This window comes from Cherax quadricarinatus, chromosome 56 (assembly GCF_038502225.1).
Source record: "Cherax quadricarinatus isolate ZL_2023a chromosome 56, ASM3850222v1, whole genome shotgun sequence".
NCBI classification, from domain to species: domain Eukaryota; kingdom Metazoa; phylum Arthropoda; class Malacostraca; order Decapoda; family Parastacidae; genus Cherax; species Cherax quadricarinatus.
This window is the reverse complement of record NC_091347.1, coordinates 28,565,663-28,591,783: the sequence shown is the minus strand read 5'-3', so window position 1 is coordinate 28,591,783 and position 26,121 is coordinate 28,565,663. Positions and strand designations below refer to the sequence as shown.

Below are 26,121 nucleotides of genomic sequence, written 5' to 3'. Positions count from 1 at the left end.
CTTTCATTGTAAAACCAGTCAAAATCATCTCAATTTCTGTAATATGTCTTCCATTCTATAAAATGAGACCAAGAAAACTAGAATACAACAATAAATACCATACGAAAATAAACTGCAAAGTCGCTGATTTATTAAAAAAAAATGGTCAAAGTTTTTTTTTTCCCATTATGCACTGTGTGCTGCAGGATTTTTTTTAGACTGTGCACACTGACCACATAGACCCATTCTTTAATATGAAGGCCTACCAGCTTTCTCTCACTAGATTTGAGGCCGCTAGAATTTATGAGTACTAGTACGTCAAAAACCCCTACGCGTAAGACGTACTAGTACGACCAAAACCCTCAAAGGGTTAAACAGTATAAAACTGTCATCTTAATCATCAAGTTTTGATTATATCTAAGAAACAATGATATTAACTGTATTACATATTTTGTTTACAAAAAGTACTAAACCCACATGGGTCATTCAGTGGTACTGCACATTAATAAACAGCAATACTGGAATGTATTTCAAGCAAATACTCTGCAGCCTAAAATTATATTTCATAAATAGAAGACAAATATAATTTAACAACCTCATGAACCAGCTAATTAATTCAGCACTATAACACACAAAATGTGTGGATTATCTTGATGCAAAAAATATATAAGCTTTGAAATTATGTAAGAGATCTGTTGGACAAGGTTAACCATAGAAGTGATGAAGAATAAAAAGGTGAGTGGTGCACTGAGGTGTCTGTGGAGACAAAAAAAACATTATCCATGGAGGCAAAGAAGGGAAGTACAAGAGTATAGTGGTACCAACACTCTTATATGGGTGTGAAGCATGGGGTGTGAATGCTGCAGCGAGAAAGAGGCTAGAGGCAATGCCGATGTTATGTCTAAGGGCAATGTGTGGTGTAAATATTATGCAGAGAATTCGTAGTGTGGAAATTAGGAGGTGTGGAGTTTCTAAAATTATTATTCAGAGGGCTAAAGATGGGCTATTGAGGTGGTTTGGTCATTTAGAGAAGATGAAGCAAAAGAGTATGACTTGGAGGGTGTATAAATCTGTAGTGGAGGTGGAGAGAAGGAGGGGTAGGGGTTGTCCTAGGAAAAGATGGAGGGGGTAAAACAGGTTTTGTGTGCAAGGGGCTTGGACATGCACAGGCATGTGTGGGCATGATACATAGGAGTGAATGGAGACAAATGGTTTTTGGGACCTGACAAGCTGTTGCAGTGTGAGCAGGGTAATATTTTGTGAAGGGATTCAGGGAAACTGGTTAGCTGGACTTGAGTCCTGGAGGTAGGAAGTACAATGCCTGCACTTTAAAGGAGGGGTTTGGGATATTGGCTGTTTGGAGTAACATCTAAAGTGTCGTATCTGAGCGCCTCTATAAAGACAGTGAATAAGTGTGAATGATGGTGAAAGTTAGAATTCTTCCTCCATAAGCCATGCATGTCGTAAGAGGCAACTAAAATGCCAGGAGTAAGGGGCTAGTAACCCCTTCTCCTATGTACATTACTAAAGTTAAAAAGAGAAACTTTTGTTTTTTCTTTTTGGGTCACCCTGCCTCGGTGGGATATGGGCCAGTTTGTTGAAAGAAAGAAGAAAGATGGTGAAAGTGTTGAATGGTGTTAAGTGTTTCCTTTTTGAGTCACCTTGCTTTGGTGAGAGACGACTGACATGTTGAAAAAAAAATTTACCATGCTAAATGCATAACTTCAACAAGAACCTTTTAAAGTGCATTTGTATGAAGAATCATGTTCAAAATTCTGATAAATAATATTTTAATCATACATTTTTTTATCTAAGTACTCACTCTAAAACAATAATTTTTTATTATTATTGTATTCATGGGGGAAGTGCTAAACCAGTAAGGGTTATGCAGCACCAAGGGAGATGGGAGGCATTCATATCTGATCCTAGGAAAGGAAGGGTGAGCCCAATTCCTTGGCTTGGATCAAGAGCCCCTCAAAGGAGTGCAAACTATGGTATTATTGATGGTATACAATGCCAAGTTGACAAAGAAGACACATGTGCAACACCTGGATATCTATATTGTCAATATATAAGGTCTGTCTGCATGTCTCTGCTTTAGGCTGAAGGATTGACCACCATTTATCAAGGCTGTTCCAGTTGCCTGTATTCGACTGAAGCAGCCTGCTCAGGTGAAATGTTTTTTCAATAAAGTTACCCAAGTGTTGCAATGTGTCTTATTCATCACTAGTGTAAAATACATTTAAAAATGAAAACTAACATATCAGTTATTTTGTCAACAGTAACTAAAATGCTCAAATTAAAAATATATATCTCCTTTAACTTCAATAATACTCATACAAGCTTTTCTTTAAGCTTGCATCCTGCTACTAGTATTTAGCAAAGAAACATTTAATATTGTTTTCTCTCCAGCATTAAAGCTACAGGGATATGATCCGTAAGCCCGGCAATGACAGTGCTGAACCAAAATGCTGAAGGTGAGACCTCATCGCCATATCTTACAATCAGGTGATCTATCCTTCGCCGGCCACCTTCTCTTAGAGGATGCAGTGCTCCTGATGGATCTAGACTGGGGGCAATCCACATCATATCCAGCTGCTGTTCCTGCAGAGATTATTATAACTGATGAGTAATTATAAAATGTATATACTGTACATTAAGAAAGAACTAAATAAATGATGGTGAATGAGTTTTCTACTGTGGGTCAACCATTGAGGGAAAACAAAAAATCTTGAAATTATGTATTGCATCAATGAATCCACTAAACTGTACCATTAATGCAAATTTTGCTTAATAATGAATTCTACTTTCAAAATATTAGTATGACAAAGTGGAATCCCAATCCTCAATAATTTGTAAATGGAATAGTTGGAAACTACACTGCAAAGAATAATTCTTCTCCATTACAAACCATGGTGTAGATATGCAAATGTCCTACATTTATAGCTCAAGAAAAAATATAAAACAATATAAAAGATTCTTCTTGAGGTCAGGATAATTGGGCAGTAATTTGAGGGTAATGACTTATCTGCTCATAGCATTCACTACTACTATACTGTATTTTTTTTTTTAACAAGTCGGCTGTCTCCCACTGAGGCAGGGTGACCCAAAAAGAAAGAAAATCCTCAAAAAGAAAATACTTTCATCATCATTAAACACTTTCACCTCACTCACACATAATCACTGTTTTTGCAGAGGTGCTCAGAATACAACAGTTTAGAAGCATATACATACAAAGATACACAGCATATCCCTCCAAACTGCCAATATCCCAAGCCCCTCCTTTAAAGTGCAGGCATTGTACTTCCCATTTCCAGGACTCAAGTCCAGCTATATAAAAATAACCAGTTTCCATGAATTCCTTCACAGACTAATTAAGTTACCTTCACAGTGGCATCCAGAATATAGCGTCTCCGCTGAATATCATCAAGGAGAATTTTCCGAAAAGTTTCAGGGTTCTGTACTAATGGATGGTGAAGCATACGTTGGCGGTGTTCTGTGCCGATTGTCCAAGGCTGGTCATCTCCTGCACACACCCGGCATGGATCCTCGTATTCATTCCACAAAGGAAGAACTTGGGTTCCCCTGTCACCTAATAGAGCAGATATAAAATAATTGAGATTCAATCCTTGCATGTATAAGTGGTTTTGGATATGACCCTCTTAGTAGCACACAACACCTAGCTTGCTGTTATATTAGTGTGTATAGAATTTTTACATATATAAAGTGCAGTATCACCTTGCCTTGGTGGGATATGGCAGGTTTGATGAAAAAAAAATCCTAATAAACACTTAGTTTTTTATTTTTACATTAATAATCTCCCATCCAGATAAGAAGATCCAAAGAAGAAAACACATTTATCATCACTCATTCAACAGTTGTCTTGCCAGAAGTGCACAAATATCACAACTCAAATGGCTCTCTGAGCCACATCCTCACTCATCCTTCAGAGTGTAGGTACTTGATTTCCTATCTCCATAACTCAAAATCGGTCAGACAAACTAGTTTCAGGTAAGCAGTTTAGAGTCCTTATTCACATAAAACTTCATTTTGACATGAAAAAAGTGACTATGGGATAACACTGGAAACCCCTTTAGAAAATGTCATACCAATTCCTACAAGACACTTCCTTCTGATAGCCACGGTATAGCCTAAGATGCTCAGTTAAGTCCTAGTTCACCATCATTTAAACTACTGTTACCCAAATGTTGTGATATACAAGACCTGCATGAACATCAATCCAGTTGGCATTTGAAAATAAAAAAGATTAGGAGGCAGAAATCAAGGCCACCAATGTTCCATAGAAGATGTGTTTTATATTGTACTTTGTATCAAGTAGAGTTTTCTGTTAAAAAAAAAAGGAGAGCCCTACTTTAGAATCATACTCAATAAACTGTGCTAAAAATGGAGGAAGCAGCTGGGTAGATCATCAGAGGAAGCAGCTTTTTAAGCAGGGTGAAATCTGAGTGAATATAAACAGGAAGGAGGAATCTACAAGTATGAAAAAGGATTTCTGTACTCAACCAAGATCAAAAACAGTACCATAACAAAGTATGTCCCTGTTGTTGCATTTATACCAGGACTGGTGACCTCAGACAAGCACAGACGTAATAACAAACAGAGAATAATGCTACAAACACACAGAGAGCAAACTAATGCTAATTAACAAACATTTTATTTTCTAGTCAGAAAACTGCTGTACAGTACAGTATATAAAATATATTAAGGTACTAACAGAGCCACAGAAAGCATTCAAGAACAAAACAAATAGATGTATTTTATTTATTAAAATTTTAAGAAAATTTCTGGTAAAGTTCCTCACAAAAAACTACCATGAGAAACCTCAAAAAAAAAACAGAGGCAAGAAAGGAAAACTATTACAACAGATAGAAGATATTCTAATTGAAAGAAAAATGCAAAAAGTGTAATATCACTAGTGAGATGCCACAAGGAATTGCTGGAGCTTGTCTAACAATGTTTCTAACTTACACATTTAAATAAAAACATTTGAAGTATTCAGTACAGTTTCAGAAGGGACATCCAAAAAAAAATAAATACTGAGATATTTTAGTTCAAATATACAGTTCAAAACTTTACAACACAATTTCCTTTTCTTACAAACAAATTTCCTAAGCCCCCTCAATAAGAACATAAGAAAGAAGGAACACTGCAACAGGCCTACTGGCCCATGCGGGGCAGGTCCATGTCAACCCCCGGCTTAGGCCAAAGGCCCAACCAGTCAGGTCACCTCCGCATTAAGGAAGGAGCACAGCATCTGACCCAGTAGCAGAAACTAGTGCTAATTCTAAGCCTTTCAAGAGAAAGGTCTAGAATTAGGGTTAATATGATTGAGGTGTATAAATGGAAAACAGGAATGAATAAAGGGGATGTAAATCGAGTGCTAAAAATATCTAGCCTAGACAGGACTTGCAGCAATAGTTTTAAGCTGGAAAAATTCAGATTCAGGAAGGATATAGGAAAGCACTGGTAATAGAGTTGTGGATGATTGGAACAAACTCCCAAGTACCATTATAGAAGTTAAGATGCTGGGTAGGTTCAAGTGCATCAGTATTAATATCAGTAATTCTGCATCCAACATGAGCCTACCTGATGACATATTATCACAGTTGAAATCTCCTCCAATTACAGCAAAAACCACAATTTCACTATCAGCATTATGGGTATCTCTGATGAAACTCTTCATCCACAGCCGGACTTCCTCCAGCTGATGAACCAACACTTGATCCTTTCCTTGGAAAGCCTGGTAAATAAGAGGCTCCTCATAATGTTAAAACATTAAAAGGTAATCTACACTAAGCTCATGGGACTTCAGTGATTTCTTATCTGGAATTCAGATAAGAAATTACTGAATGTTTCTGAAATTTCAAAAGCAATTATGGTAATTAAATTTTTAAATAATAATTTGGAAAACTCTAATTCAGATTTTTCAAACTACTGTAAATACTTTCCCAAAAATTTTGTTCTGATTATTATATGAATATTAGAATTTTCTGAGAAGAAATATTTCTATCTTTTTGAAATTTCTCTCCAATTCACACTTTTTCTGAATTAGAGAGAATACAACATTTTCCCAAAATATCAATTATAAAAATTCTTTGAAAATCTTAATTAGAATATTTTCAGCTGAAATGTGCAAAAATTCTAAATCTCTTCAGTTCTAAAAAAAAAAAAAGTCAAATAAGGGAAATTTGCTGTTTACATTATTTGTAATTTTCTGTGTCTTCACATATCTACATTCTCAGCTTCAGGTAATCCAATGTTAATGCAAGTAAATAAACTCTCTTAACTCTAACTAATGCTCATACTCTCGTTTTTTTTTTTTAAATCCTCTTACAAATTCTTTGCTGTCTAAATAATCAAAACTGGGTGAAACCAGAATGGGAACCAGTCATGAGTGGCATTCCACAAGGATCTGTTTTGGGTCCTTTGTTGTTCATAACATTCATTAATGACCTTGAAGGAATAAGAAGCAACACAAGTTAATTCACAGACAACACAAAAAATAGGCCAACAAGTAAATTTTGAGGGAGATACCACTAAAATCTGATTTACCCACATCAGTCTTGCAGTAGAAAATTCAACTGTCTTAACAGAGAGCTTATCACTACAATAATTATAAAATAGTAATATAATCATCAAGCAAGAACAAAAGGGCACAATACCATGACCGGAGCAATACACAAATAACCCACACATAAGAGAGAGAAGCTTATGACTCGGTCTGACTTGGACCATTTACAAGTGTTACTTGTAAATGGTCCAAGTCAGACCGAAACATCATCATTAGCTTCTCTCTCCTATGTGCGGGTTATTTGTGTAATGATCATCAAGCCTATATATTTTAAACAGCACCTCACCTGTGTGTGTGTGTTGGCAACATAACCAACAGCCTGCATGTCCACATCATTTTTCTTCAATGTTCCCAAGTCAAGCTGTAAATGATGATATATATTCAGTGAAAACAATCTTGTTGTAAATTAAATATGCATACTAATAAAAAACACTGTTCCCACCACATCCATAGTCATCATTATCACATTTTTTTTTTTTTTAACATTGTACCTATCTACCTTTGAGAATATTTACAAAATAATAAATTACAATACAAAGAATATATTTCCCAGAAGTGCACACACTGACGAGGTCAAGTGACCTAAGCAAACTAGATACTAACTTCTGTGTCATAATAATGTTGGTAGATTACCAACAGTATGTTAGGTAAAGGGACACATGCAACTAATGCGACATTTTATTGTGGCATTATCCTTTCCAATTTATGAGACCTGGGAAAATTAACTCCCAAAGCTTGAGCTTTGGGAGTTAATTTTCCCTGAATGCAAATATGTACACTATGTAACAGATATGCAGTAGAGTCTTTTCTATGCTGAAAAGTGAATAGGAAGCTAATAATCTGCAAAATAATGGGTTTGACTTCAAATGACAATTGTATTGCTTTAGCTAAATAAATTCATGCCAGAAGTTAAATGTTGCCTATGCTGCACTGCACTTTTTTTTAAACATGATGGCTGTCTTTCATTGAGGTAGGACAATCCAAAAGAAGGTAAACATATTCACTATCATTCCTTCAATAGATGTTTTGTCAGGAATGTGCTGACATCACAGTTCAAATAACCCTTCAAACTTCAACATCCCGGCCCCTACCTCAGAGTACAGGCACAGTACTTCCCATCTCCAGGACTAGTCTGGCTAACTGATTTCCTTGAATCCCTTCTTAAATGTTAACTTGCTCACACTCCAACAGCACAGCAAGCTATAAAAATCACTTGTTTCAATTCATTCTAATCTAACATGCTCAAAACCTCCTTTACCCCTTCCCTCCAGCTCTTCCTGGGGTGACCCCTATCCCTCCTTCCTTCCACCCAAGAATTATACACTCTTTTTCCTTGCTACATGCTCAAACTACTTCGAGAACCCCCTCCTTTGATAACCCCATACCATCTTCTAATTTCTATGCTGTGAATTCTCTGCATAATACAGTATTCACACTACACTTTGCCCTCCTTGTTGCAATGTTTAAATCCTATGCCTCACACCAATATAACAACAGTGGTATCACCAAATCTCTGGTACACTCGCCTTTACTTTGCTTCCATAAACTCCTTTGTCCCCACCCCTACATACCATCCACCTTTTTTTTCCTCTGTCAATTCTATGGTTCACCTCATCTTTCATAGACCCATCTGTTGATAGGTCCACTCCCAAATATCTGAAGGCATTAACATCATCCATACTCCCTCCCTCCAATCTGATATCCAATCTTTCATTGCCTAGATTATTTTTTTGTTAGCCCTCATCACCTTTGTGTTTGCTATGTTCACTTTAAAAATCCTTCTCATACACTCTCCCAAATTCCTCCACCAACTTTTGCAACATTTCTTCAGAATCTCCTAAAAGAACCTTGTCATCAGCAATGAGCAGCTGTGACAGCTTCCAATTTGTATCAGATTCATTATCTTCCTCAGCCCACACCTCTGTCCAACACCTTAGTACAGTATTCACTTCTTTTACAACACCATCTGTAAATATATTAAACAACCATGGTGACATTACACATCCATGTCTAAGGCTTACTTCTAAAATATTAAATTAAAATCCCAGTCGCTGGAGTCAATGCCCGATTAAGATGTTCGGCAGGTTACAGAGCTGTATGTGATGGCTCGGGCACCATGTGTGAGGCACAAGTACTTATGCTAGAAAAATGTATACAAGGAATGAGAGGCCACAAAACATCACCCACTGAAAAATTATTTCTTCCCATAAAAACAAATGTCATGTTGGCTTTAAAATAATTAACAAATGTGTACCTGGTTAAATATTTTTACATATAAAAATAATGTAAGCTTATTAGCATGGTGATAAAATACAATAAATTTTCATAGGTTATCTAATGCAAGTTTAGAAGAAATGTCACTAATTAAATCAACAATTTTCTTAAATTGTTAATTTTCTATATGAAAATTTTGTTGTATTAGACAACAGTATTACAGACATATGATTCTTACCTTTACCAGGAGAACTCCATAACAAATTAATTTCCCATAACTGGTGTTGTATGTGAATGGATGGAAATTTGCCTCTAAAATTGGATACTCCGATGCTAAGAACAACCCACTTCCTGGGAATAAAAAGTTGGAATTATATCATTATGAATGCTGATATACTGCAAGCATGATGGAGATAATTTGAGTAGTTACAGAAAAATTTATAATAGATATTAACTGAAAAACTGAATTTAGAGGCATATTCATAAAATCTTCTTTTTGCATTTAGTAATTTATACAGGAGAATGGGTCACTAGCCCCTTGCCCACTCAGCGAGTCCACTATATGTTATTTTTGGTTTTTGAACATCATGGTGGTAGGAGGTGCTCCTTACAATTTTCGCTCTGCAAATATTAATTTCTTGATTTAACCCTGTTGCAATGAGTACTGAAGGTGCATTGTGCACCACTGATGTTTAAATCAATTAGCCTATGATAAAACTGGTTTTGCTATACATCGTTTCACTTAAAATCGCAGTTTCCAAGAACCTATCAATGATATACTATAGTCATAGTCATCTGGCAATTTTTTTTTATCTGGCTTAGTGAAAAAAAAAAGACATAAATGCAATATAATGCAATCCTTTATTGACAAACATTTTGCCCACTGTATGGGCAAAATACTATTAATTAAAAATCACATTATACTGCATTTGTGTTTCTATTTTCCATAAGTCAATATTTTATGCCATTTCCCTCTAAGCTGGTATGGTAAATAGTCAACCATATTATTCAGTGTAATGACCAGCTGGCTGATTGTTGTGGGTTACATCCTAGGGGTTAGGTTTTGACATACCTGGAGTTTACCTGGAGAGAGTTCCGGGGTTCAATGCCCCCGCAGCCCGGTCTGTGACCAGGCCTCATTAAATAAGTCAAGGAAAGATAACAATTTTTAGTCTATAAATCCAACCAAATAAATAGAATTACCCTTAAAACTGGGACTGGTTTGCCTCATTCCACAGAAAGGGTGCAAACAAATATAATACAAGAGGGCCTACACTTATACAACAAGTTAGATTTCAGGCTACTGCTGCAAAGCAAAAATTTTTGTAAAGTGAAACAGCCTTTTTTTCACTTTCAAATGCATATAAAAATCTGATAACATGTTATATATTAAGTGAGCAATAGAGCTAGGCCTAAAAAAGTGAATATACAGTACACACATTACTTACCTTAAAATATTTCCATCCTTAGCTTATAATGAGTGTTGAATATATTTATTGTACGAAGTCCAAATAAATAAAGAATAGGTATAACTGCATACTGCTGCATTAGTGAAACATTGTAAAGCAAAGCACTGTAAAGCAGGACCTGCTTGTACAGTTCTATGTGGTGCAGCACTGCAAAACAGTCATTAAATAACATACATAATATGCATTTTTCCTGCTTTAAAAGATTTTTTACTTTCCATAACATGATAAAAATCTGACCTTTTCTCGTTACAGCAAGATGAATGTGTATAACTTACCAAGAAGGCAAAAATTGGTGTCCATGCGATGAATACCCACATCATAGATTATATAAGGATACTTGTGCTTTAAATGCTTGATCAGTTGTGATCCAAAGAGCCTTAGGAACACTTCTTGAAGGATAAACACATTGACTTCCGGTAGCTGAAAAAAAGATAGATCATTTATAGTACAAAAACTGTATGTCACATAATGGTAATCACTTGGCAAGGCAGCAGAACAGGAAAATTAAATGTGCAACTCCATGGTGTTCATGATAACTAGTTAGTTGGCACTGAGTCCTAGAAATGGGAAACACTGTGCTGGCACTCTACAAGAGCGGTGAGAGTGTAGCAGTTCACTGAGCTGTGATGTCAGCATACTTCTTGCAAGGCAGCAGTTGAATGAATGACAATGAATGTGATTTTTCTTTCTTGGTTACCCTTCCTCAGTGGGAGATAGCTACTATTAAAAAAAAAAATAACTCCAGGATTTCACTTAAGGTGTTTTACAAGTCTTCCTCAGGGGAATATACACTGTACAAAAGCTTCAAGTATCATCTTTTATTCCAGTGGGAGTAAATTAATTTCCTCCTCCACAGAACCACTTTGGTTAAGAATAAAGGTAATCAAATTTGTGAACCATTCACAATTAACTCAAAAATTGGAGATAATTGTTAATTATGTTCTGCTAATATGATATATTTTATCTTCCCAAAATGTTCTGCATGTACCCTGTGGAAATAAACTATTATTATTGCTATTATTATTATTATAATTATTTTTTTTTTTTTTTTTTTTTTCAACAAGTCGGCCGTCTCCCACCGAGGCAGGGTGACCCAAAAAAAGAAAGAAAATCCCCAAAAAGAAAATACTTTCATCATCATTCAACACTTTCACCACACTCGCACATTATCACCGTTTTTGCAGAGGTGCTCAGAATACACAGTTTAGAAGCATACACATATAAAGATACACAACATATCCCTCCAAACTGCCAATATCCCAAACCCCTCCTTTAAAGTGCAGGCATTGTACTTCCCATTTCCAGGACTCAAGTCCGACTATATGAAAATAACCGGTTTCCCTGAATCCCTTCACTAAATATTACCCTGCTCACACTCCAACAGATCGTCAGGTCCCAAGTACCATTCGTCTCCATTCACTCCCTACCTTTATCTAAATACTGTTCACATATATGCTTCAATGTAAACACTTGATCTACACATCCCCTACCCACTCTGAAACCTCCTTGCTCATCCGCAATCCTACATTCTGTCTTACCTCTAATTCTTTCAATTATAACCCTACCGTACACTTTTCCTGGTATACTCAGTAAACTTATTCCTCTATAATTTTTACAATCTCTTTTGTCCCCTTTCCCTTTATATAAAGGGACTATACATGCTCTCCGCCAATCCCTAGGTACCTTCCCCTCTTTCATACATCTATTAAACAAAAGTACCAACCACTCCAACACTATATCCCCCCCTGCTTTTAACATTTCTGTCATGATCCCATCAGCTCCAGCTGCTTTACCCCCTTTCATTCTACATAATGCCTCACGTACCTCCCCCACACTTACATTCTGCTCTTCTTCACTCCTAGAAGATGGTATACCTCCCTGACCAGTGCATGAAATTACTGCCTCTCTTTCTTCCTTAACATTTAAAAGTTCCTCAAAATATTCTCGCCATCTACCTAATACCTCCATCTCCCCATCTACTAACTCCCCTACTCTGTTTTTAACTGACAAATCCATACTTTCCCTAGGCTTTCTTAACTTGTTTAACTCACTCCAAAATTTTTTCAAATTTTCATTAAAATTTCTTGACAGTGCCTCTCCCACTCTATCATCTGCTCTCCTTTTGCACTCTCTCACCACTCTCTTTACCTTTCTTTTACTCTCCATATACTCTGCTCTTCTTATAACACTTCTGCTTTGTAAAAACCTCTCATAAGCTACCTTTTTCTCTTTTATCACACCCTTTACTTCATCATTCCACCAATCCCTCCTCTTTCCTCCTGCCCCCACCCTCCTATAACCACAAACTTCTGCCCCACATTCTAATACTGCATTTTTAAAACTATTCCAACCCTCTTCAACCCCCCCACTACTCATCTTTGCACTAGCCCACCTTTCTGCCAATAGTCGCTTATATCTCACCCGAACTTCCTCCTCCCTTAGTTTATACACTTTCACCTCCCTCTTACTTGTTGTTGCCACCTTCCTCTTTTCCCATCTACCTCTTACTCTAACTGTAGCTACAACTAAATAATGATCCGATATATCAGTTGCCCCTCTATAAACATGTACATCCTGGAGCCTACCCATCAACCTTTTATCCACCAATACATAATCTAATAAACTACTTTCATTACGTGCTACATCATACCTTGTATATTTATTTATCCTCTTTTTCATAAAATATGTATTACTTATTACCAAATCTCCCCATTTACATTTAACCCCTGGCACCCCAAATTTACCTACTACTCCCTCCATAACATTTTTACCCACTTTAGCATTGAAATCCCCAACCACCATTACTCTCACACTTGATTCAAAACTCCCCACGCATTCACTCAACATTTCCCAAAATCTCTCTCTCTCCTCTACACTTCTCTCTTCTCCAGATGCATACATGCTTATTATAACCCACTTTTCACATCCAATCTTTATTTTACTCCACATAATCCTTGAATTAATACATTTATAGTCCCTCTTTTCCTGCCATAGCTTATCCTTCAACATTATTGCTACTCCTTCTTTAGCTCTAACTCTATTTGAAACCCCTGACCTAATCCCATTTATTCCTTTCCATTGAAACTCTCCCACCCCCTTCAGCTTTGTTTCACTTAAAGCCAGGACATCCAGCTTCTTCTCATTCATAACATCCACAATCATCTCTTTCTTATCATTTGCACAACATCCACGCACATTCAGACTTCCCACTTTGACAATTTTCTTCTTCTTATTCTTTTTAGTAATCTTTACAGGAAAAGGGGTTACTAGCCCATTGTTCCCGGCATTTTAGTTGACTTTTACAACACACATGGCTTACGGAGGAAAGATTCTTATTCCACTTCCCCATGGATATAAAAGGAAAAGTAATAAGACCAAGAACTATTAAGATAAAATCAAAGAAAACTCAGATGAGTGTGTATAAATAAACATGTACATGTATGTGGTATGTGTAGTGTGACCTAAGTGTAAGTAGAAGCAGCAAGACATACCTGTAATCTTGCATATTTATGAGACAGACAAAAGACATCAGCAATCCTACCATCATGTAAAACAATCACAGGCTTTCGTTTTACACTCACTTGGCAGGATGGTAGCACCTCCCTGGGCGGTTGCTGTCTACCAACCTACTACTATATTATTATTAATTATTATTATTATTTAATGCTTTGGTCAGTCCTGAACATATGACAATAGTTCAGTATGGATTGAAACATCATCTGAAGATTTATTTTGAACTGTTAATTACTTGTAACTTCTTGTTGTGGTCATGTTCTAGTGACCTTCATTCTTGTTCTTAACCTTGTATGAAGAGTCATGGTATAATTAACTATGCTTGACATGGCAAATTCTTTCATCAATTCCCCAAAAATATATCCCTACCCTAATAGCATAAAATATAAAAGAAAATAATTTTAATGATAAGCTGAGTGTTTATTATGCCAGTTGCTTCACATTCCTTATCATCTGAACTGACATGCTGTTCTATAAGTGTAAAGAATAAAAAGGCACAATACCGTGACTGGAACAATACACACATACCAGCACATAGGTGAATGACTTACGACGAGATTTTGGCCCAACCGCCACCATTAACTAGTCACGTGGCTAGTTAATGGTCCAAGGCAGACCAAAACATTGTCATAAGTTTTATTCTCCCATGTGCAGAAATTTGCGTATTGTTCTATATGCATGTCAAAATCAGGGGTGAATGTATTTGCATCAAGTACCTGCTCTTCCACTGAACTAGTAACCTTTGTTATCAACCAGGTACTATATTTACATCAGTAACTAGAAAATACAACGTGAAACCAAATACCAAACATGGATAAGGCCTAAACCACTTTATAAATGCGGAATCAGGCTCCCCCCCAAAATTTCCAAAATGTATAAAATGGTGCCTATATAAACACACAATTATACAAAACTTAGCACAGTATTTGGACACTGGGGAGATATATGACAACACCTGAGCAACCATCTGTTTTTAGTAATTTATAGCCAAATGATAGATTTTTTAAATTAAATTAAGAATTTTCCCTATTAAAAAAAATCTGATTATCAGATATTACTCCAGACTTTAAAGTGTATATTTTTGTATAACAAAAATTTCCAGACACACATTACTGTAGTGTAATAAGTACCTTCCCTGATGTATTAGCACTTGTATATCAAAACACTGTACTGTGAAGTGTTGTTAACTGAGGACCTCTCATATCATAACTTAAAAAATTACCACCATATTATTAACTGCACTCTATGTTTGGAAGATGGGAAATACAATGACTACTTTGAAGGATGGGTGAGGATGATAGATAAGACACATAGGCAACAGTTAGGCAACTTTATTCCGAAACGTTTCGCCTACACAGTAGGCTTCTTCAGTCGAATACAGAAAGTAGGCAGGAACAGTAGAGATGTCAAGACGATGTAATCAGTCCATCACCCTTGAAGTCGTAGAATTTGAGGTTGTCAGTCCCTCAGCCTGGAGAAGTTCAGTTCCATAGTCAGGAACTATCTGAAGATCAAGCGACAGTGCGGAGACTTAAATACTGTCAGAAGGAGAGGTGCATAGTAGTAGTAGTAGTAGTGAGAATGTAGCCACTGAGAGGTCAGGTCCCTCTCAGATCCAACAGTTCTCACTTGAAAGGGTTGTCCAAGGTGTTTTCTGTACCAAGAGGCCATGTGTTGCAGTGTATGACAAGATGAACATCAAAATGGTATAAAATACCGACAGGTTGGTAGGTAAGACACATAGGCAACAGTTAGACAACTTTATTCCGAAACGTTTCGCCTACACAGTAGGCTTCTTCAGTCGAATACAGAAAGTAGGCAGGAACAGTAGAGATGTGAAGACGATGTAATCAGTCCATCACCCTTGAAGTCGTAGAATTTGAGGTTGTCAGTCCCTCAGCCTGGAGAAGTTCAGTTCCATAGTCAGGAACTATCTGAAGATCAAGCGACAGTGCGGAGACTTAAATACTGTCAGGAGAGGTGCAGAGTAGTAGTAGTAGTGAGAATGTAGCCACTGAGAGGTCAGGTCCCTCTCAGATCCAACAGTTCTCACTTGAAAGGGTTGTCCAAGGTGTTTTCAGGGCTGTTTGAATTGTGTACAATTCTAGCAAGATAGCTATTAAATGAGTGATGATGAATGTGTTTCCTTTATTGGGTCACCTTACTTTGATGGGTGATGTGAAAAATATAAAAATCACAGCATAATTATTCAACTGATGAAGATTTATCCAAGTTATATAATATTTCAATTTCCTTAATAACTGTACTGTAAGTTTAATGTGTTATCTTTTTGATATACTGTCTACTCTTAATTTTTTAACACACCAGCCATCTACAACCAAGATTGGGTGACCCCAAAAAATGAAACACATTCACCATAATTCATTACACAGTTCTCTTGCCAGAAGTGTGCAGTCTTCACAGTTTAAATGACCCTCCAAACTACAATATCCCCACTCCTTCAGAGTGCAGGCACTGTCCTTCTCACCTCCAGACCTCAAATCCAGTAACCTTGAATATTATTAACATATTCATGAGAAAGTGCTAAACCCATAGGGGTTGCACAACACTATACAACACCAGAATAATGGGAGACAGTCACGTTTGATCCGAGGAAAGGAAGTGTAGCTCCAATTCCTTGGATAAGCATCCCTTCCTTGACATCAAGATATTCCCTTTGAATGGCATTTATCACTGAAATATCACTAGCCACTACTAACTTCCTCTTACATGGCATAATAAGTCTGAAATTTCTTGCAATGTTAGCATGTACACTCATACTTGCTGCACAACTATCAACCTGCAGATACTGGGTGCCAAGAAATGACAGGTATCTCTAATCACGAGTGGTAAATCTTAGAAAAGTTTGTTTCCTGAGCTTAGGTGCTTTCCCTGTACTACTGATTTCAGAGCCTAACAAAAGCCTTCCCAGCATCATAAATTCCTGGAGTCTTGAAGTCCAAATTTGTAAAGCCCTGTTAGCAAAATTTTGCCCAGAAAATTTATTCACTATCCTACACGGCATCCTCTTCACAATGGGTGAGACCACAATTGAAAAATACATATTTTTGTCAAAAAACTAAAGATAGTGCATGAAGCATACTGTGATGAAAGTGGGTAAGAATTAAGAGAATATTAGGCAACCCTCACTTTATCAACCCTCATTATTTATGAGAGTGAAGGTAAAGTTTTGAACTTCATTCAACAATATTCCAATAAACTACTGGTATGGTAATTAAAGCCTGACATTTCAAAGTTTCTACTAATGTACTATATATTAATAATCCTACCTTACTCTGAACAATATCTTCCCTGTTCACTGGAGACTGGAGATTCTGATTAAGATTTAACAAAGGATTTTGATGAAGGAGACGTCTAGCAATCTCATTCACTCGCCAGTACACATTCCTGATAAGAAGATCAACATGAAAAATATTTAAGCCTTCAAGCAGAAGAGTTAAGCAATGAATCATTGTTATAAATAATATGTACAATGAGAGTATACTTCCCAGTCTTCTACTTGAATATACTGTACCTAAACTACTTAATGCATACAATGAATGTTGTAGAGTAACATGTTACTTTTGTGATAAATGGTTTAAAAAACCAACAAGTTGAAGATTGAGACACTCATACAACATATGGGAATCTTTATTGAGGAAACATTTCACCACACAGTGGCTTCATCAGTCCAATACAAAGCAGAAAGGTGTAAGGAGAGGTGGAGTTTGAGGTAATCAGTCCCTCAGCCTGGAGTCGATGTGTTCAGTCCATCAATCTTGTAGAATGTACAGCATAGGGCCATAGACGTGGCTCATATACTGTAGTCAGGTGAGGCAAAGCAGGAGGAGGCGGGGTCATAGTGGAACCGTCCACTAGTCTAAGTAGGTCTTCGTCCACAGGTTGGACATGTTTTGAAGAATTCTTTGTATCAAGATCCCATGATGCTGCAGTGTCTGACAGATGTGATAAATGGTTTAAAAAACTGACATGTTGAAGATTGAGACACTTATGCAGCATATGCTGTACATTTTACAAGATTGATGGACTGAACACATTGACTCCAGGCTGAGGGACTGATTACCTCAAACTCCACCTCTCCTTATACCTTTCTGCTCTGTATTGGACTGATGAAGCCACTGTGTGGGGAAACATTTCCTCAATAAAGATTCCCATACGTTACATAAGTTTCTCAATCTTCATGTTACTTTTGGTAGAGATGGAAAAAAAAAAAACAGGCATTACAGAGTAATTATTCTGCATATATGAAAGTGCTTTAAAGAGGTAATTAAAAGAATGAATATGCTGAAAGACCTGTGGATCAATACACATAACAGTATACTACTGATCAATATATATCAGTATCTCTGTATGTATCAATATCTCTATACTGTATGCAGTTGCCCCAGTGATTCCTCAAAGAATGTGGCCATGACAACCAAACCACTAGGCAGCTCTATGTAAATAAAATTCTAGACACTATAACCTGTACGCCCTCCTGGAACCTCTCCCGTATGTAGTTTTCCATTATCTTTCAAGAAATTGTCTGCCTACCTATCATTATAGTTTGCTGAATTTTTTTCGCTTTTTAACTGACATTCACCATCACTCATCCAATCACTGTGAAGCCAGAAGTCTGCTAACATCCCAGTTCAGATGATCCTCCAATCTGCAACATCCTCACACTTCCTTCAGAGTGAAGGCACTGTGCTTTACTCTATTCAGTTCTTAATGCAATCCTATCATCAATCATTCTTTCCATATGTCCAAACTATCTTAGAGATATATTATAGATAATTCATTATTACTTATTTCTCTTCATTTACTAATACTGTACCACAAGCATTTCACAAACAGATATTGGAGAAGGGAAAAACTTACAAATATATTAAGTGTCCCTCTGCTACAACGATATTATACAAATATATTTTCCAACGTGAAAGAAAATAATTCATGTTAAATAGAAATATTTCACACTCTTGCTTTAAAAAATACAAATATTGTTTGTACAGTAGTTTCAGATTTTTTATTCAAAATTCCCTTTCTGGATTAAATTTATAATATTCAGTTTTCACTTCACAAGTGCCCTGTGTATGTTTTGAAATAGTTCTTATTCCTGTAATTTTGTACTTACTCTTCCATTTAAGAGGACTGATTTGATGATTCCTGTAACATTAACAGGTAACAAACAAACACAAGGAAAACAATGTGAAAATGTAAGTGGGAGTGGGAGTGAGACACAGGTGGTTGGAAAAAAAAGGTAAAAAAAAAAAAATGGAAAGGAACATTATTTAAGGAACTAGCTAGCATGAGCTGCGGTTCATGTGGCATGGATTTCACACTATAATACGTAGAGAACATCAGATTTTTTTTTTCAAACAACAGCCATCTCCCACCAAGGCAGAGTGACCCAAAAAAGAAAAACAGTTTCCTCTTTTTTACACTGAATATTAAATTTATACAGGAGCAGGGGTTACTAGCCCCTTACTCTCAGCATTTTAGTTGCCTCTTACAACACACATGGCTATGGGAGGAGTGATTCTTCTCTGCTTCCCCATGCAGAAACCTCAGAAATATACAGGAGAAAATCTGCAACAACAGAAAAAATCTGTTTGTTACAGAATTCAGCTATTACTGCAATCACTAAAACCAATCTCATCTCTATTCACCATAATCACCATTACTGGCAAAGATCTAAATAAACTGAGCAAATGGAATGACAGATGGATGATGAAATAAAATGTTGACAAATGACATGTAATGGAAATAGAAGAAAGTGAAACCAGGTTGCATAAAAAATGTATGTTACCTGGAGAGGGTTTCGGGGGTCATGCCCCCATGGCCCGGTCTGAGATCAGGCCTCGTGGTGGATCAGGGTCTGATCAACCAGGTTGTTACTGCTGGCTGCAGGCAAACTGATATACGAACCACAGCCCAGCTGGTCACGTACTGACTTTAGGTGCCTGTCCACCGCCTTCTTGAAGACAGCCAGAGGTCTATTGGTAATCCCCCTTATGTATGCTGGGAGGCAGTTGAACAGTCTTGGGCCCCTGACACTTACTGTGTTGTCTCTCAGTGTACTCGTGGCATCCCTGCTTTTCATTGGAGGAATGTTGCATCTCCTGCCGAGTCTTTTGCTTTCATAGGGAGCGATTTTTGTGAGCAAGTTTGGTACTAATCCCTCTAGGATTTTCCAAGTGTATATTATCATGTATCTTTCTTGCCTGCATTCCAGGGAATACAAATCAAAGGACTTCAACTGTTTTCAGTAATTTAGGTGCTTTATCACACTTATGTGTGCCATGAAAGTTATTTGTACACTCTCCAAGTCAGCAATTTCACCTTCCTTGAAGGAGGCAGTTCAATGTACAGCAGTATTCCTGCCTAGAGAGCAAGCAATTTGAAGAGAATCATCATGGGCTTGGTGTCCCTAGTTTTGAAGGTTCACATTATCCATCCTATCATTTTTCTAGCAGATGTGGTAGATACACTGTTGTGGTCTTTGAAGGTGAGATCTTCTGATATTATCACTCCCAGGTCCTTCACATTAATTTTTCACTCTATTGTTTGGTTAGAATTTGTTGCATACCCTAATACAGTTTTAATTTTCTCAAGTTTTCCATATCCGAGTAGTTGAAATTTCTCTTTGTTGAACTTCATATTGTTCTGAGTCTCCCACTTGAAAATTTGGTTAATGTCTGCTTGGAATCTTGTGGTGTCTTCGATGGAGGACATTGTCATGGCAGTTCGGGTGTCATCCACAAAGGAAGACACATGTGTCAGATATGAGGATGAGGAATAGGATGGGAGCAAGTACTGTGCCTTGTGGAACAGAGCTTTTCACCATAGCTACCTCAGACTTTACTCTGTTTACTATTACACTTTGTGTTCTATTTGTTAGGAAGTTATAAATCTATCTACCAACTTTTCCTGTTATTCCTTTATCATGCATTTTGTGCGCTATTACACCGTGGTCACACTTGTCGAAGGCTTTCACAAAGTCTGTGTATACTATATCCGCATTTTGTTTATCTTCTACAGAATCCAGGACCTTGTCATAGTGGTCCAGTAGGTGGGACAGGCAGGTGTGACCTGCTCTAAACCCATATTGCCCTGGGCTGTGTAATTGATGAGTATCTAGGTGGTTTGTGACCTTGTTCTTACAACCCTTTCAAAGATTTTTACGATATGAGATGTTAGTGCTATTGGTCTGTAGTTCTTTGCAATTGCTTTACTGCCACCTTTGTAGAGTGGAGCTGTCTGTTGTTTTAGTGAGTGTTGGACGACCCCCGTGTCCATGCTCCCTCTCCATAGAATGCTGAAGGCATGTGGCAGGGGTTTCTTGCAGTTCTTGATGAACACGGAGTTTCATGAGTCTAAGCCTGGGGCAGAGTGCATGGGCATGTCAATTATTGCCTTTTCAAAGTTTTTTGGTGTTAGGATAATATCAGAGATTTTTGAGATGACTAAATTTTGGGTCTCAGTCATAAAGAATTCATTTAGATTATCAACCCTTAGTCTGGTTAACGGCTCGCTGAACATTGAGTCATACTGAGACTTTAGTATCTCATTCATATCTTTGCTGTCATCTGTGTATGTCCCATCTCGCCTAAGCATGGGCCCAATACTGGATGTTGTTTTACACTTAGATTTGGCATAAGAGAAGAAGTATTTTGTCTTTTTTTTAATTTCCCTTATAGATTTTAGTTCTTCCTGAGATTCTTGTCTCCTGTAAGATTTCTTAAGCTTAAGTTCGATATTTGCTATTTCTCTGACCAGTGCCTCCCTTTGTATTTCAGATATATTGGCCCCTCTCAGCAGCTCTGTGATTCTTTGCCTTCGCCTGTATAGGGAGCTTCTCTGTCTTTCTAGTTTACATCTTCTCTTTCTTTTTCTTAATGGAATGTGCCTTGAGCAGACTTCAAGTGCCACAGAGTTAATTTTTTTTCCTAGGCAAAGGTTCAGATCCATATTTTTTAGGATATCTTTCCAGCTTGTTTCATTTAGGACATGGCTGACTTGATTCCATTGTATGTTTCTGTTATTGAAGTTGAATTTTGTGAAGACACCCTCATACAATTTGGTGAGTATCATACGAAGGGATCTAGGGATTATTTTTAATGAAAATATCATCATGAGATCATACAAATGAAACTGTGAGAACTACATATGCCATACCTGATAACTATAAAACAGGCTTTAAATATTTCGAGGGCAAAATTCAGAAAAAAATTTGACAATGTATATTGGGCCAAAATTAGAATAGGCAAGTACTCTGGGGTGTTCATACATATAAAAAAAGGGCAAGTCAATCAGCAAGAAAAATTCTAAAGAGCCACAAATGAATCCTAGAGCTAAATTATGAATAACGATGAAAGGCTGAAAACAATGAAGATGCATACGCTGGATGACAGAAGGAAGAGAGATGATGCGATAGCATGAAAGCTTATGAACAATATGACAGAATAAAGACAATTTGATTACCTTCAAATGGGATGACAAGAGGTCACAGATACAAATTAAAAAAATAAAACCAAAGGGAGAAATCTGAAAAAAAAAAAAATACATGATGGACATATTAATGAAGACAAACCACTGCAAACATAGCCCTACTCCTCTAGCTACAAATAGGTAATTTCAGTACTTCTGACTTCATACCTGGAGAGGGTATACTCCAGGTATAAAGTCAGGTATATGTCATCACATACAATTTTTCTTTAAAGTACATTACATTCTGCTACCGTAGTACAGTGTGTGTTTACATATACCAGCAGCTGTTTAAAGTTAAATATTTATTTTTAATCATGCACATTAAAAAAAAAATTTTATATTTTGAAAAATACTGAAAGACAGCAGTCTAACTTTGTTATGTTTGTCGCATTATAGATCCATCAAGAGGAGGCTCTGCCACTAGCATAGCCAAGAAATCCTTGGTTTAGCAGACCTCAATCTAACAGTTTCTAGAAATACAGGACAATGTCCACTGGATCAAATGATTTAAAACCAAGATCCTGTTGCTTAGTTGGCAATGTTTCTCGCCTTGCACACTGAGTGTCCATAGTTCAATCCCTGGCACAGGTGGAAATGTCGAGCATGTTTCCTTACACCTGCTGTCTCTGTTCACCTAGCAGTAAGCAGGTACCTGGGTGTTAGTCAATTGGTGTGGGTCACATCCTGGGGGACAAGAATGAAGGACCCCAATAAGGCAGACAATCCTTGATGCCACACTGACTTTCTTGGGTTATCCTGTGTGGCTAACCCTCTGGGATAAAAATCCGAACAAATCTTATCTTAACAAACAAAGTCAGTTGATAACAGAATGGTCTATTATTTTTATGACCATTGTAAAGCTATCTCATCTCCATCTACCACAATCACCATTACTGGTCACCTGCTTCCTTCCATGAAAGGTATAGAATTTTTAACAGACTAGAAATTGTAATAATGGTAGAATTTCCTTCAAAATGTTAGGTAAATGGACACATGAAAAACTAATGTGACATTTTATTGTGGCAACATTTCACTCTCCAGAAGTTTAGTCAAGCTGTAATAGCTCCTGGAGAGCAAAACGCTGCCACAATTACTAGTTGCAACTGTACCCATTTACCTAAAAGACTAGAAATAAGCTCCCTACTTGTTATTTTATTACAATACTGTAATGGTACACAATACCAACATATCCTGACCGTGCTGAAGTGAAAAGTCACTGGTTGGTTTTGTACATCTGTATTTCTTACCTGTTGTTGTTTATGCGTCCTATAATCTCCAAGCACAGGAGCAAATTTGCAGAACACAGGGTGAACTTGGACTGACAGTAGTGTCCTTCAGAGGGATACCGACTCTGACTTGAAGAAACAGAGTAGAATGGTTGAATGTTGACATATGAGTTGAGAAGCACCCACAGGATGTATCCCACAAGAGCAAATGGACTTAACACAAATGCCAAGATGAAAAAAATTGGGCCCAAAACTGCAAACCTACAGAATAAAAAGGAAACAAACAGAAGTAATTTATTTTGCATGTAACACACTTGAAAGGTTTTGAATCAAGATCTTATAGTAATAATAAAAAGAAATAGTATATCATATTTTCAAGGTGTAAGATCATAATTTATAAAACACACACACACACACACACACACACACACACACACACACACACACACACACACTCCAGGGCAAGAAGCTTGGACTCGACCCCTGCAACCTCAACTAGGTGAGTACACACACACACACACACATACACCACACACACACACACACACACACACACACACACACACACACACACACACACACACACACACACACACACACACACACACACACAGGGCCAGCAGCTATGACTCAATTCTTGCAACCACAACTAGGTGAGTACACAGGCTCAAGTAATAATGAGACCTCATAAACATGAAGAGGAATGCGGATTTGTCAAAAGTGGTGATCCAGTAGCAGGAGCCAAACAGGGAGATGGCATGGAGAAATGGGACTGTCAATATGCTGATAAGGGTGTCCACAACTTCCCATATCTTTTTGTCATACCGTGACTCTCTAGGAGGAGCCATTGCAAATTTCCTGGAATGAAAACTGCAAGTCAGTGACAAATATAATACTGAACTGTAATTAATGCTAAACAGTTTGCTTTAATTCTATCTGTTTAGGAATCAAATCTGCCCAATAAAAGTCACCAACTAATTAAGCAAACAAAAGTCTTAACCAGAAATATGACTGAGTCATGAAGAGAGGAGCTTAATACTTTCACTGTCTCCATGTACAGCTATGTTGTTGAAGTCAGCACTGCTCATGTAGATCTACATCTATAACATAGCTGAACCCCTTGCCAAGAAACTTCATCATCGCTATCCCACATAAGAACATAAGAATGGAGGAACACTGCAGAAGGTCTACCCATATACTTAGCCAATCTCTCTTCAAAGCTACCCAAGGTATTAGACTATGACCCTACTTGGTAAATTGTCACACGCAGCATTCTCCACCTGACCCAGCATTCTCAACCTGACTTCATCCTATAAATACTCACGTACCTTCCACCCAGGTAGATCTGTTTGTGACTTGATAAAGCCCACTGTGTGAGCGAAATGTTGTCAATAAAGAATTACACTGTACTGCTTATGTGTTTATATATCCACTATTTGACATTACCGAATCATACTTTGGTTCAATTGTACGTAATTTACGATAAAAAACCATTGTAAAAGTCATGAATGAGATCTAAATAAACTTATATCATGAAGCCTTTGGTTGTCATGCCAAAACTTTTCAATCCAGCATATCCTCCATCTCAAAAATGCTATGAACTGTTTGAAACCCTTCATGACAATAATAAAGATGCTACGAATAATAAAGTGAAGAACATGGATGGAAATAAATCGCTCTGATATTTTTGGGGGGTTATCCTAGGTAATTTGCACATATGTTACTATATATGATAGTTTATGTAGCTGTATTTATGTGAACATGTGCCTAAATAAACTTATTTATTGCCTAATCTACTTAAACATAGTGCACAATACCACATACACCCGACATTACCACATACACCAGCCGGCTAGTTACCCACCCAACCAGCCAGCCACTCAGCCAGCTAGTTACCCAGCCAGCCAGCCACTCAGCTGGCTAGTTACCCACCCAACCAGCCAGCCACTCAGCCGGCTAGTTACCCACCCAGCCAGCCAGCCACTCAGCTGGCTAGTTACCCACCAAGCCAGCCAGCCACTCAGCTGGCTAGTTACCCACCCAACCAGCCAGCCACTCAGCCGGCTAGTTACCCACCAAGCCAGCCAGCCACTCAGCCAGCTAGTTACCCATCCAATCAGCCACTCAACCAGCTAGTTACCCACCCAACCAGCCAGCCACTCAGCCGGCTAGTTACCCAGCCAGCCAACCACCCAGCCCGCTAGTTACCCACCCAACCAGCCAGGCACTCAGCTGGCTAGTTACCCAGCCAGCCAGCTAGTTACCCAGCCAGCCAGCTAGTTACCCATCCAATCAGTCACTCACCCAGCTAGTTATGCACCAAGCCAGCCAGTCACTCAGCCGGCTAGTTACCCAGCCAGCCACTCAACCGGCTAATTACCCATCCAGCCAGCCACTCAGCAAGCTAGTTAAAGCCACTCAGCCAGCTAGTTATCCACCCAGACAGCCACTCAGCCAGCTAGTTATCCACCCAGACAGCCACTCAGCAGGCTAGTTAAAGCCACTCAGTCAGCTAGTTATCCACCCAGACAGCCACTCAGCAAGCTAGTTAAAGCCACTCAGCCAGCTAGTTATCCACCTAGCCAGCCACTTAGCCACAAAGCCTCCCAGACAATGTTGTTGTTTATGTGGTTATTCA

At 37.8% G+C, this 26,121-nt stretch overlaps 1 protein-coding gene across 3 annotated transcripts; it reads right to left on the bottom strand.

Moving 5' to 3' along the window:
- Nucleotides 1–1,752: 1,752 nt before the first annotated feature.
- On the bottom strand, nt 1,753–26,121 carry LOC128700719 (sphingomyelin phosphodiesterase 5). Of its 3 annotated transcripts, none has more exons than XM_053794071.2 (10): nt 26,042–26,121; nt 24,168–24,341; nt 23,505–23,744; nt 17,058–17,175; nt 10,530–10,674; nt 9,024–9,136; nt 6,858–6,932; nt 5,587–5,740; nt 3,363–3,571; nt 1,753–2,583 (listed from the first exon to the last, which is right to left on the bottom strand). In XM_053794071.2, the coding sequence occupies exons 2-10, from the start codon at nt 24,329–24,331 to the stop codon at nt 2,371–2,373; spliced, it is 1,431 nt and encodes a 476-aa protein (XP_053650046.1). In that variant the 5' UTR covers nt 24,332–24,341; nt 26,042–26,121; the 3' UTR covers nt 1,753–2,370. The 3 variants fall into 3 exon arrangements, with proteins under 3 accessions (XP_053650046.1, XP_053650047.1, XP_053650045.1); XM_053794072.2 differs by having other exon boundaries at nt 26,062–26,112; XM_053794070.2 differs by lacking the exon at nt 26,042–26,121 and adding an exon at nt 25,788–26,025.